This window comes from Lagenorhynchus albirostris, chromosome 11 (assembly GCF_949774975.1).
Source record: "Lagenorhynchus albirostris chromosome 11, mLagAlb1.1, whole genome shotgun sequence".
NCBI classification, from domain to species: domain Eukaryota; kingdom Metazoa; phylum Chordata; class Mammalia; order Artiodactyla; family Delphinidae; genus Lagenorhynchus; species Lagenorhynchus albirostris.
The window spans coordinates 50,330,339-50,343,987 of record NC_083105.1 but is presented as its reverse complement, the minus strand read 5'-3'; the positions used below and the strand labels follow the sequence as shown (position 1 = coordinate 50,343,987).

The 13,649-nt window shown below is 41.5% G+C and overlaps 1 protein-coding gene across 1 annotated transcript in view; it reads right to left on the bottom strand.

Moving 5' to 3' along the window:
- GRIP1 (glutamate receptor interacting protein 1) overlaps window positions 1-13,649 on the bottom strand; it is a 703,482-nt gene that overhangs the window by 73,057 nt on the left and 616,776 nt on the right. Inside the window, exon 14 of the mRNA XM_060164614.1 lies at window positions 10,412-10,492. Coding sequence (XP_060020597.1) covers window positions 10,412-10,492 — 81 coding nt within the window. The remainder of the gene's footprint in view (window positions 1-10,411; window positions 10,493-13,649) is intronic.

Here is a 13,649-nt window from a genome sequence, read left to right as displayed (position 1 = left end):
GCATTTGTGTCATATTTTAGATTCCACACATAAGTGATATTATATGTTATTTGTCTTTCTCTTTCTGACTTACTTCATTTAGTATGATAATCTCCAGGTCCATCCATGTTGCTGCAAATGGCATTATTTCATTCTTTTTTATGGCCAAGTAGTATTTCATTGTATATATGTACCACATCTTCTTTATTCATTCATTTGTCGATGGACATTTAGATTGTTTCCATGTCTTAGCTATTGTGAATAGACCTAACACCATGGTTTTTTTAGCCTATATTATTTATTTATTTATTAACATATTTATTGGAGTATAATTGCTTTACAATAGTGTGTTAGTTTCTGCTTTATAACAAAGTGAATCAGCTATACATATACATATATCCCCATATCTCCTCCCTCTTGCGTTTCCCTCCTACCCTCCCTATCCCACCCCTCTAGGTGGTCACAAAGCACCGAGCTGATCTCCCTGTGCTATGCGCCTGCTTCCCACTAGCTATCTGTTTTACATTTGGTAGTGTGTATATGTCCATGCCACTCTCTCACTTTGTCCCAGTTTACCCTTCCCCCTCCCTGTGTCCTCAAGTCCATTCTCTACGTTCACGTCTTTATTCTCGTCCTGCCCCTAGGCTCTTGAGAACCTTTTTTTTTTTTTAGATTCCATATATATGTGTTGGCATACGGTATTTATTTTTCTCTTTCTGACTTACTTCACTCTGTATGACAGGCTCTAGGTCCATCCACCTCACTACAAATAACTCAATTTCGTTTCTTTTTATGGCTGAGTAATATTCCACTGTATATATGTGCCACATCTTTATCCATTCATTTGTCGATGGACACTTAGGTTAGCACCATGTTTTGATTCTTCTCTGAGGAAGGTACAAACCAAGCATGCTTTGCTTGACTTGTAGTGCTTTAAAAAATTAGTTGCCAACATTTAAAAAGTAGTAGATTTCATACAGATGTACAGCTTCTTTTAAAAAATTAGAGAGGCAATATGGTATAGTGATGAAGAGGCAGCCAGAATGCTTGGGTTCCAAATCCTGCCTCTTCCACATATAAGCCGTGTATGCCTGAGCACATAGTGTTCAGACACCTTAGTTTCTTGGTTTGTGAAACGGTGATAAAAAACAACAGTGCTGATCTCATACAGTTTTTGTTGTAAGGATTGAATTCTTCTATGTAAAGTGACTGGAGCAGTGCGCATACAATACAGTACATAAGTGTTTATTATGATGATTATCCAGCAACATTGGACTCACTTTCCCACTCTCTCCTTCAGATGGAGCCTTCCGTCTCTAATTTGCCACTGTCCTCATTGGAAGGATCTCACTTCCAGACTTGCCTCACCTCCGAGGGCTTTGTGACCCTTTGAGCGAGAATACATTAGCACTCGCTCAGTGCTTTGAATTTGCTTGGAGTTCTCCATTGAACAATTCTGTGAAATCCACTGAATTGAAGTTCACAGAGCCATCCATCGAACACATACTCATTGAACATCAACTATGAGCTAGGCACGTCTGCTCTGGGCACTGGCCATGAAATCCTGGAGAAAAGCTGGATAAAAAGGGGAGATGGGGGGACTTCCCTGGTGGTCCAGTGGCTAAGACTCCACACCCCCAGTGCAGGGGGCCCGGGTTCGATCCCTGGTCAGGGAAGTAGATCCCACATGCCGCAACTAAGAGTTTGCATGCCGCAACTGAAAAAAGAAAAAATCTCGCATGCTGCCTCTTTCTGTTACGAAAGATGAGAAGTCAGTTCTCTTCCACCTCTACATCACCACCATATTCAGACACAGTTCTTGTTCCCCCATTCTTCCAAAACAGTTTTGTCATTTTTTGTAAAATCAATATTTAGCATTTACTTTAGTATGACGGCAAACAGTATTAGAAGACAAGCCATGTTGCATGGCATGATTACCTGCCTTTTCTACAGGATATATTTTCTGTTGTCTTGATGTCTTTGTTGGCTTAATTTTCTTGTGTTTACCATGAATTCAACTCCTCAGACCTGTAATCTCTCAACATGTTATATCATATCAAGAATTCTATTAGAGGTTTCCAACCCATCTGGAACGTTTGCTTTCTAGGGTTACTACACAGACCTTGGGAATTTCCTTCCCACAGACCCTGGGAACCCAGAGTTTCTTTTCATTCCTGTTAACTTAATTAAAGAAGGAGGCCATCAGACTGAGGTGGCTCTAATGCTGTGGTAGCCCAAGGAAGCCAACCAAAATCTAAGCTTTTACAAGGTTATGAAATCAAAATACTAAGGACAACCAGTCACAAACAGACAACTAGGCTTTAAGTTACAGCGAGTTAAATAATTTCCTTTCTTTTCCTCTGCTCTTCCTATATCTGTCTCTCCCCAGACTCCTGTTGGGGGCGCATTCCTAACTACTTCTGGTTTGGTGCTGCCAGATGTGAATCCATTTTTTTGCTCAAATAAACTCTTAAAATGTTTACTATGCCTCAGTTTACCTTTTAACACTCTCTCTTGCATCCCTGGAGCCCTTGCATCCTGAATCCAATTCTCCCTCTTCCTGGCTTTACTCTCTTTTGGTGGTTGGTACACGTTCTCTGACAGCTTCCCAAGGAAGAGTGCATGCGAGGAGAGTATTCTGAATTCTTGCATAGTTGTCTTTTTTTTACTTCCACCTTTGCTAGATGGAGAATTCTAGGCTGGAAATTTCTTTTCCCTCAGAATTTTGAAGGCACTCTTCCATTGGTTTCTAGACTCCAGAACTGCTATTTGTTGAGAAGCCTGACGCCATTCTGATTACTTGGTTATTATTTATTATCTGATACACTGTGTGAAAACTGCCCACCCCCACTGGAAGCCTGTAGGATTGTCTTTTTCTCCCAGTTTTCAAATCTCATGATGACGTGCCTTGGTGTGGGTCTGTTTTCATCCACAGCTCATGGACCCATACATCTGGAAACTTATATCCATCAATTCTAGGAAATTTATGAAAATATATCCTTGATGCTTTTCTCTCCTCTTTGTTTTTGTAATGTCTATTATTTGGATATTGTGTTATTTGGACTCGTATAATTTTCCTATGTAGTCTAGATTCTTCATTTATTTATTTGTTGTTTTGTCCTAATTTCTAGAAATCTTCCTCAACGTTTTTTCCAGTATTTCTGTTGAACTCCTTCATTTCTGCCATATTCTTCCTTTTCAAGAGCTCTTTGTTCCCCACTGGAGGCTACTGTGTAATAGTATTCAGGGCCTCCCACCCAGGGATACAAATGATGTTAATGATCTTTTTTTTTTTCTTTTTAAAGTTTTCTTCTTCCTGCATGTGCTGTTTCTGTTTTTTTCTTTGTTTTTGGTGATAGTCTTGCATCTTAGATTCTTTCCTCCAAGTGCCTGTGTTTTTCTTAGCTGTCTGTTCACATCAAAGATGGCTCTCCAAAGTAGTAGCTGTTTGAAAGCTTGGTGCCCCTGAGTGGGGCTCCTGGATTACGGTCGTCACTGTATAGTTCAGGCCAGACTGCTTCTGTATAGTTCAGTGCCAGATGGCACTGATTCTTCCTCCAGCTCGGAGGGGATTAAGCCTGGATACCTGGCTTCTTTGAGCTTCTGTGAAAAGACCAGCAGCCTCCTCATTCAGTGTCTCACTGAATCTCTGCTTTCAGAGCTGGACTGGTACACTCAGCTGTGCCCTCCCAATCCAGAGACCCTCCCTTTCACGTTTTCCAGAGGATAAAACGAGGCTCTGCCAGGAAGGGGAGGGGTGCTTGGCGGTTCTGAGTTGGGGAAGGCATCTGAGGGACTCATTCATTCTTAACAGACTTTCAACCAATCCCCCTGTGTTCGTACTCTCCCATCACTTTTTTTTTTTTTTTGTGGTACGCCGGCCTCTCACTGTTGTGGCCTCTCCCGTTGCGGAGCACAGGCTCCGGACGCGCAGGCTCAGCGGCCATGGCTCACGGGCCCAGCCGCTCCGCGGCATGTGGGATCTTCCTGGACCAGGGCACGAACCCGTGTCCTCTGCATCGGCGGGCGGACTCTCAACCACTGTGCCACCAGGGAAGCCCTCTCCCATCACTCTTGCTTCCAGAAGTTCCTGATTCCACCTCTCTGACTTGCTGGGAGTTTAGGATGCACATCAGGCTGTCAGCTTTCCACTCTGCTTCTTTAAATTAACCTTTCTCCATCTTCTTTGCCACTTCCAAATTTGGTTGTTGTTATCTATTTTTCTTTTCCTCTTCTCCTTATGAGTTTCTGCCTCCTGAAAAATCTTATACTGTCATTTTAAAATGGGGGTTTGGGGTAGGAGCAGGGCTAAAGGCGTGTTTTCAAGCTAGCATCTTTTGACTCACGAAGCTTTAAAATCACTGGTCGTCTGTCACTGTCAGAAACTGGTTCTCACAGTGAATTTGGATTCTTTTCTTCTCAAACAGTTGTTGGAAGAGGTAGAAAATGACAGTCCCTATCTTTTGTTTAAAACACTTTTTCTGTATCTGAAGACGGGTGAAATCTTCTGCAGTGTGAAGCTAATTAAATGTGAATCATTCCAAGAACATTCTATAATGTCTAGCCGTTCACGGAACTTACTCTGCTAGTCAAGGTACTTTGCTCAAAGGGCCTGATAAACTGTCCAAACTACACTGGAGAAGCACACACACACACACACACACACACACACACACTCACGCAATCATTCAGTTTTACTTTCATTGTAACCATATAAATATGTGCGTGTGTGTATATATATATATATACACACACACACACACACACACACACACACACACATATATATATATACTACCTGGCAAGTAAAACTGGTTATTTGATTTGAAATGGACCAGTGAGCAGAGTTTTTATTGCAAAGTTGGCAAAAAACCATGAACACATTTCTCTTCTAAATACATTTAAGACTTAAGGCGAAAATGACAGATTTGTTGTTCTTGTTATAAAGAATGCTTTATGATTTTACAAAAAATAAAGCAGGCCTTTGTTCCTGAAGACAATTCAGTCACAACTAAAAAGGAAAGCCAATAAATTAACTGCACTCACAAAATGCTGTCTCTTGCTTTTCTAATATAGGATCTGGGAAGATTCATCAATCAGATGGTGACAGGGATGAGTGTTAACACGAACACAGCCAGTGTTAAGTCAGACAGAAAGGGTTTGAATCCCTGCATGGCCTTTTATTAGCTCTGGGTCTTTGGGCAGCTTATCCAGCTGTGTAAAATGGGCACAGATGTTATAGGGCCACTTTCAGGATTAAATGAGAAAACACATATAAACTGCTTAGTGCCATGCACGGTACAAAGTAGATAAAACTCCCTTGGAATAAAACCTCCAAAGAAAACTTCGATACCAAAAGATCTTTACTGACAACTACACATTGCAGAGACAAGCACAGTTCTCTGACTTGAAAGGCAGGTGAGCTGCATTGGAGGGTATGGGCTCTGGTTTCTGATTGGCTGAGGTGTCAGAGCTTCAGGATGCTGCTTCTTGTCCCAAACTGCATCCTTCTGCTAGGCTGTTCTACTTTATTTGCTATAATAAATTACTCTATATCATAGCAATAAAATCTATAAAAGTAATGCCTGATGCTAATGTGCTATGAATGTCTCATCAGGAACTTATGAAAATTAGTCTAAAACTGCTCACCACATCCAAAATCAGAGGGACTCATTTCTCAGTCAATTAGGTATGAAGAGTGAGCCTTAAGCCAAGTGTGAAGGCTCTGATGGTACACTTCCCGAGATGGAGCCTATTTCTCACTACTCAGAGCTTTCACAAGATGAAGATACAGAAAGAGGACTTTGTATAAAGACAGTGAGATCATTAGAGAAATGCAAATCAAAACTGCAATGAGATATCATCTCACACCGGTCAGAATGGCCATCATCAAAAAATCTACAAACAATAAATGCTGGAGGGGGTGTGGAGAAAAGGGAACCCTCTTGCACTGCTGGTGGGAATGTGAATTGGTACAGCCACTATGGAGAACAGTATGGAGGTTCCTTAAAAAACTACAAATAGAACTACCATATGACCCAGCAATCCCACTACTGGGCATATACCCTGAGAAAACCATAATTCTAAAAGAGTCATGTACCATAATGTTCATTGCAGCTCTATTTACAATAGCCCGGAGATGGAAACAACCTAAGTGTCCATCATCGGATGAATAGATAAAGAAGATGTGGCACATATATACAATGGAATACTACTCAGCCATAAAAAGAAACAAAATTGAGTTATTTGTAGTGAGGTGGATGGACCTAGAGTCTGTCATACAGAGTGAAGTAAGTCAGAAAGAGAAAGACAAATACCGTATGCTAACACATACATATGGAATCTAAGAAAAAAAAATGTCATGAAGAACCTAGGGGTAAGATGGGAATAAAGACACAGACCTACTAGAGAATGGACTTGAGGATATGGGGAGGGAGAAGGGTAAGCTGTGACAAAGTGAGAGAGTGGCATGGACATATATACACTACCAAACGTAAGGTAGATAGCTAGTGGGAAGCAGCCACATAGCACAGGGAGATCAGCTCGGTGCTTTGTGACCACTTAGAGGGGTGGGATAGGGAGGGTGGGAGGGAGGGAGACGCAAGAGGGAAGAGATATGGGAACATATGTATATGTATAACTGATTCACTTTGTTATAAAGCAGAAACTAACACACCATTGTAAAGCAATTATACTCCAATAAAGATGTACAAGAAAAAAAGATAGAAACATTCATAAACCCCTGTAGTGCCTCAGTTTCCCTAACAGTACCTGTGTGTGTATGAGTGAGAAGAGGGTCCTTTGATTTCCTACTTAGGTAGGATAATTACGATTGGCACTAAATTTTGTGGGGTAGAGCCTTGCTTAAAATATTTCATGAGGCTCTATGTGGAAAATAAATATCGATCATTATAATAATTAATATTCATTACGGTTCACAAGGTGTTCTGGGCACCTTACATACACTAACTCATCTAATTTTCTCAACAATGCTACAAAGAAGGTAATGAGCACGCCATTTTATAGACAAGGAAACTCAGTACAGAGAGCTCAAGAGAGTTGGGAAGTGGGGCAGCCTGGGCTCTGAGTCCTTGCTCTTCCTCATTTTCCAAGTTCATGCTTCTTCAGTTCATGCAATAGACTTTGCACAAGCATCTATATTCCTCATCGCCCTCAGAGGCTCATTTCCTGGAGGGCACACTGGTTAGAAGAACGTTGTTTACAGACTCCTCATTCACTCCTTCAACAAAGACAGGGATTAAACAAGCATCTTGTATGTGCCAGGAACTGTGCTAGACCTCAGGAATTTACTATTCTGTAACAATGAAAATGGACTCTGTTTTTTTTTTTTTCTTTAGCAAATTCTGCTTTCTCAACTGGCAACATATGAGTATTTTCCACGAGGAGACACAAACTCAGGATGGTGAGGATTAGTTGTGTAAATGGAGCTGGAGCTCTAGAAGGACTGACAGGCATGTTTGATGAGCTTACGTATCATTTCTCCATCCGGGTATGGCACAAAACTTTTAGCTTCCATGAAAAGCTTTAGTTTACAGCTGGCTAAAATTCAAGCAGTTTTGTGGGGTTTTGGGATAGTTTCCATGATTGGTATTAAAATCAGTTTTAGTACATATGTAACATCATCATAAAGCATAATTTTATATGATTCTTTATGTGAATAAAATATTTTGCAGTTGTGTATACATGGCCACACTTGAAACAAACTGAACATATAAATACTGACTTTGAAAAAGGAATCTATCACAGGATTAGTTTTTAAAGGGATACTCTCCTTTATAGTTAAATTACATTTTTATGTATATTAATCTTTAAGAATAAATCTATTGCAAGTTGCCATTTGATCCTGCAATCCCACTCCTGAGCATATATCTGGACAAAGCTATAATTCACAAAGATACATGCACCCCTAGGTTCATAGCAGCACTATTTACAATAACCAAGGTGTGGAAACAACCTAAATGTCCATGGACTGATGAATGGATAAAGAAGATATGGTGTATATATATATATATATATATATACACACACACACACACATACAATGGAATATTACTCAGCCATAAAAAAGAATGAAATAATGCCATTTGCAGCTATGTACATGGACAGACCTAGAGATGATCATACTAAGTGCAGTAAGTCAGAAAGAGAAAGACACATACCATATGATATCGCTTATATGTGGAATCTAAAATATGACACAAATGAACTTATCTATGAAACAGAAAGAGACTCACAGACATAGAGAACAGACTTGTGGTTGCCAAGGGGGAGGGGAATGGGGAAGGGAAGGATTGGGAGTTTGGGATTAGCAGATGCAAACTATTATCTATAGAATGGATAAACAAGTAGGTCCTACTGTATAGCACAGGCAACTATATTCAATATCCTGTGATAAACCATAATGGAAAATAAAATAAATAAAACTGCTTTTCAAATAAAAAAGAATAAATCTATTGCATTAAAAAAGACCATCCTCTTAAGTAAAATTTGAGAGTAAAATTACAGTGTGGCAAACTGTGTGGTAAGAGAAGCTTCCGAGGAATAGGGGTCTTCTGTAGATGCACCAGTAGTAAGCATTTCTAAGGACTCAAAACTTAGTATTGGGCCATGGCACTCAGAGTGTCTTTACTGAATGGAGGCAGGAGGAAGAAAGAATGGGGTGGAAGCAGGGTCTCTGCGTGCAGCCAGCAAGCAGGCTCTACACTGCGCAACTCCAAGAGGTACCCCGTTCACGGCCAATTCTGATGGAATAAATGAATGGAATGGAATAGACAGGATAAATGAGAGCAGGGTTAAAGTTACATGCGGGTTGCAGAAGCCACGTAGAGTCCCAAATACTTTTAGAATAGTAAGTTCTGATGAGCTCTCCCTTAATCTCAGCAAGCACAGCTGGTGACAGAACAGTGGCATACCATCTTTGCCTCGTAATGAACAAACCGAAAGGGGAAGCGACCCAGTTAAAGGCGTAAATGACTGTAGTAGCAACTAGAATAGGTCTGGAGTCTCCAAAGTCCCATTTCATCTTTCTACTTACTCTACAGAGGAACGTCAGATCCATCAGTCCTACTTTTCTCCCAGCACTGGGGGTTGGGGGAGATACAGGCTCTCATACATATGGCTTCTTGTTCTTTTTTTTTTTTGCAGTACGCAGGCCTCTCATTGCTGTGGCCTCTCCCGTTGCGGCGCACAGGCTCCGGACGCATTGGCTCAGCAGCCATGGCTCACGGGCCTAGCCGCTCCGTGGCATGTGGGATCCTCCTGGACCGGGGCACGAACCCGTGTCCCCTGCATCAGCAGGCGGACTCTCAACCACTGAGCCACCAGGGAAGCCCTGGCTTCTTGTTCTTAACATTTATTCCATATTGTAGTACCACTATTTTTGGTGTTACATTAGATATATGTGATTTATTGGTTATTAATAAAACTTCATCTTCGATGTTAAATGTATATTGTCAAAGTTGAATTGAACAGCTCCCATTTCATACACCCACTTGAGAACTCTTGGTTTTTGCCTTAGCCACTGATGTAAATGCTATCCGACAGAGTGTAGTGAGGCACCTTTACGTAGCCTCATCACTCTCTGGAAGGGACCACACCTTGGTCACAGATGTCGCTTCTAGGTCTCCTTTGGTCTTCATGCATTAATCATTTGCTTCATTTTCTTGAAGCATTTATGGATGAACTTAGTTTATGGATATTAAAAGCATAGAGACCTCAATTTCCATTCTACAAATTTCCACTGGGGCTCAAATTTTCAAAGCTGTTTTACCAAAGCAGTTATAAATCTAGAGCCTGAGGAAAAGAGGGAATTAAACACATTTATATGTCCTCCTTTTCTTTTTGGCTTGGTTACCCAGGCACCTTGTACCATGGAGGAATTCAGGAAGTTACTAAAGAAAAAGACATTATTTCATTCTTGCAAAATGAATTATAGATGCATAGTGGACAGATGGGAAGATAGTCTCAATAGATTATTGTGAAAACTTAATCTATAGTATGTTAAAATGTAGAGAACCTCTATTCCTTCATATGCCATCTAATTATTCATGGGGGGTGTGTGAGACGTATTTATTGAGTACTTACTCATTATTTGCCAGGGATTATACTAGGTATATAAATATGTTATTTTATTTAATACTCTGAATAACCTACAAAATGAGGATATTTTGCAGATACGCTTATTTCCATTTTATAGGTGAAGAAACCTGAGACTGAAGAGAGTTACAGTAACTTGCTCCATTCACACAGCTATTCAGTGCTGGAGGGTAACCGGCTCCACATTTTTGTACCATTAGGTAGAAACTTGGCAATGAAACTTAAAACATTTGCCATGCCTGTAAACCATTTGAGAATACACTTTTCTAATGTCTTCCTAAAACTCTGCATTTTAAAAGATATCACTTGTACTTACAACTTATGGTTATTCCAAGTTCCACACTGTGTTTCTTAGGGAGCTTTACATGAAATGTTCCACTACTCGGGATGACAGACTCTGTAATTTCAAAACAAAAAAGAATGTGTTTAGAGAAGACTAGGAAGATTGGAGCACCAATCAATGAAAATGCATCAGGAATACTTGTATCATCGTCATCATCTGTAGTTAAAGCTGTAGGAACTGACATCAAATCCTGATAAACTAAGCTCCTTGTGAAGAACAGACGTCCTACCCACAGGCCACAGCGCATAATTCACAGCAACAGTCGAGTTCCACGTTTTTAAAGTGTGATTCAGACAGCATCTCCATCAAATGTACCTAGGATGCAAGTTAAAAAGATAGATTCCCGAATCATCCCAGATCTGCGGAATCCGAATCTCTGAAGACAAGGCCTAGAAATCTGCATTTTAAACATATTCTCCAGGTGATTCTTAGGTATACTAAAGTTGAAGAACCAAAAGTAGTTATATTCTTTTCTCCCCCAGCCATATTGTTTGCAGAGTTTATTATTCAGCAGTGCTTTCTTTTTTTCATTCATAGCTGGGGGAGATCGATTTCGGAAAAGATTTCAGTTAGCTGTGACGGTTGTTGATTTGCAGGAGGAGAGGTGTGCCTGAATTTGTAAGGTAAACGTGGAAAAGTACACTTAAAGATGTAGAAGCAGCAGTGATAGTCAAAATATCTCACAACCAGAATGGTCCTGACCACAACCAACGAGACTGAGTGCCGAGCAGAGTTGGAACAAAGGGACCCAGGAGGTCCCACTGCACCAAGGATGACCCTCTAGTTTCTGGATCACGGGGACGTTTCAGGGAGGAGCACGAGGGCAGGGGTCACTGGAACAGAGCGAAGTTGGGCTCAAATGTTGGCCAACCAGTAGAGAAGTAAGCTAATGTAGGAACAGAGAGGGAAGCGGTGTGTACTGCTCGACTCTCAACCTTGGATAGATCTACTGTGATGTTACCAGGGCGTGACTAGTATCTGAGAAAGAAAGAATTGCTACATATTCTTAAATATATTCTTAAAATTCCTCTAACAGTCTGGGAGGCCTTCAATTGGAGACAAGGTTAAAATGGAAATATCCTCTTAAGAGATAACATCTATTCACACTAAGTAGCTAATGACTATAATCCTTTCTTGAAGGTTTTAGAAAGGGGTGGGAAGGGTTGGCAAGAAACAAAGGAAACATTAGCATAAGGGGAGGCTTGTGGGATGTCGGAATGAAACCACTTTTTCTGCTTCATTTTGCGCCAAGCTAGCTCCCAAACCGCCACAAAGAATTAACTACAGCTGCTGTGATGTGGGTAGAACTATTCGGTCCTCAGGCCCCTAGTCCAATTTGTTAATCACATTTTTAACATGTTTTGAGTCTCTGCAAAGCAGAGGTGAAAGGTGGGGTGGCCTCATGGAAGCAGAGTACTTCCTTCCTTCATCTGTCTTAACCTGCTCTTCCTGGCCTTTTCTACTTGCCCATGAAGAATTTAGGCAGTAAACCTTTTGTAAGACCAGAACCTGGGCTTCCCTGGTGGTGCAGTGGTTGAGAGTCCGCCTACTGATGCAGGGGACACGGGTTTGTGCCCCGGTCCGGGAAGATCCCACATGCTGCGGAGAGGCTGGGCCCGTGAGCCATGGCCGCTGAGCCTGCGCGTCCGGAGCCTGTGCTCCGCAACGGGAGAGGCCACAACAGTGAGAGGCCCGCGTACCGCAAAAAAAAAAAAAAAAAAAAAAAAAAAAAGTAATAATAATAATAAGACCAGAACCTGATCTTCCAACTCAGAGTAACTGCCATAGACAAACAGGAGCACACAGTAAAATTTTGATTTTCCTGGGCCCTCCAGGCTTCTAGAAAGTCATCTGTAAAGAAGGTTCCCCAAACTGCCCTGGTAAGTTTCAGCCGGGGCTGCTGGGTAAAGGCAAGTCTGCCCCCCTCTGGCTTCTTCCTTCTTCCCAGTTCTTTCCTCATTTCGCTGGGGCGTGAGGGAATCTGTCGCCTTCTCCCACTTCCTCCCTCTCTTCTTAATTCTCCTGTCCTGTCAGGTGTGGCCCCTTGAGTGTCACAGATGTTGTCCTCAACTAAGACTAATCTAAGATGTGCCAGGAAGTAACAACATATATTTATTTGTTTATTTATTCATGAAGAATTTGTATCCTTCCCATTTCCCAATCGGAACTTGAGATAGATAAAATTAGTTATTTCCCCCAGTAGATTTCAAAAAGACTGGCTAATTTTAATATATTGGGGCAGAAAAAGAGAAATGAGGTTAAGTAATAACCACCTCGGTATGCTTTACTTCCTTACTTCAGGTGCTCCAAGTATCACAAATATTTACTTCTAAAAGATCTCTCAAATCCTTCCTTTCATCTCTTCTCTGAATCTTTGTGAAGGCTAATTACTACCTGCTTCCCACCACCAAAAGAGAAAGTTTAGGAATTTGGAATTAGCATGCAGACTGGGGGCAGACAGGGTATTTGGAAGAGGCTAGTTTGGCCCATCCGCACCAATAGCCAGGCTGCAGAGAGAAGGCAGAAAGAAACAAGTGTACTTGAGGAGACAATGTGAGGTCTTGCAGAGAGCCAGTGGTTAGCCTTGACAGCCCCTGGGTCTAGCTCTTCCAGGGGCTGCCTATTCCCTGTCCTCAAAGGCTGTGAAACACCAGTGTGCTTCCAGGAAATGCCTCTCCTGTCTAAATTAGCTTGAGTGCATTTCTGTGGCTTGCAACTAAATAGCTTTGCTATTTAGAGAACTCATTTCATGTATGTTTGTTTTAGTGTTATCGGTTTTACGAAAACGTTCTCTGTGAAAGGGGAGGGGAGCATAATGTATGTATATGTGTATCCACATATGTATATGACACCTTGCCCAAGATGCTATACAAGTGAGTCTTTGATTCATAAGGGCCTGGAAAACACAGATCTAAAATAGTTACTATAGAAACATTTTGCTTTACATTTAAAAAAAATTATTTGTTATTTTTGGCTGTGTTGGGTCTTCTTTGCTGCGTGTGGGCTTTCTCTAGTTGCGGCGAGCCGGGCTACTCTTCGTTGCAGTGCGCGGGCTTCTCATTGCAGTGGCTTCTCTTGTTGCGGAGCACAGGCTCTAGGCGCGCAGGCTTCAGTAGTTGTGGCACACAAGCTCAGTAGTTGTGGCTCGCGGGCTCTAGAGCGCAGGCTCGGTAGTTGTGGCGCACGGGCTTAGTTGCTCTGCGGCACGTGG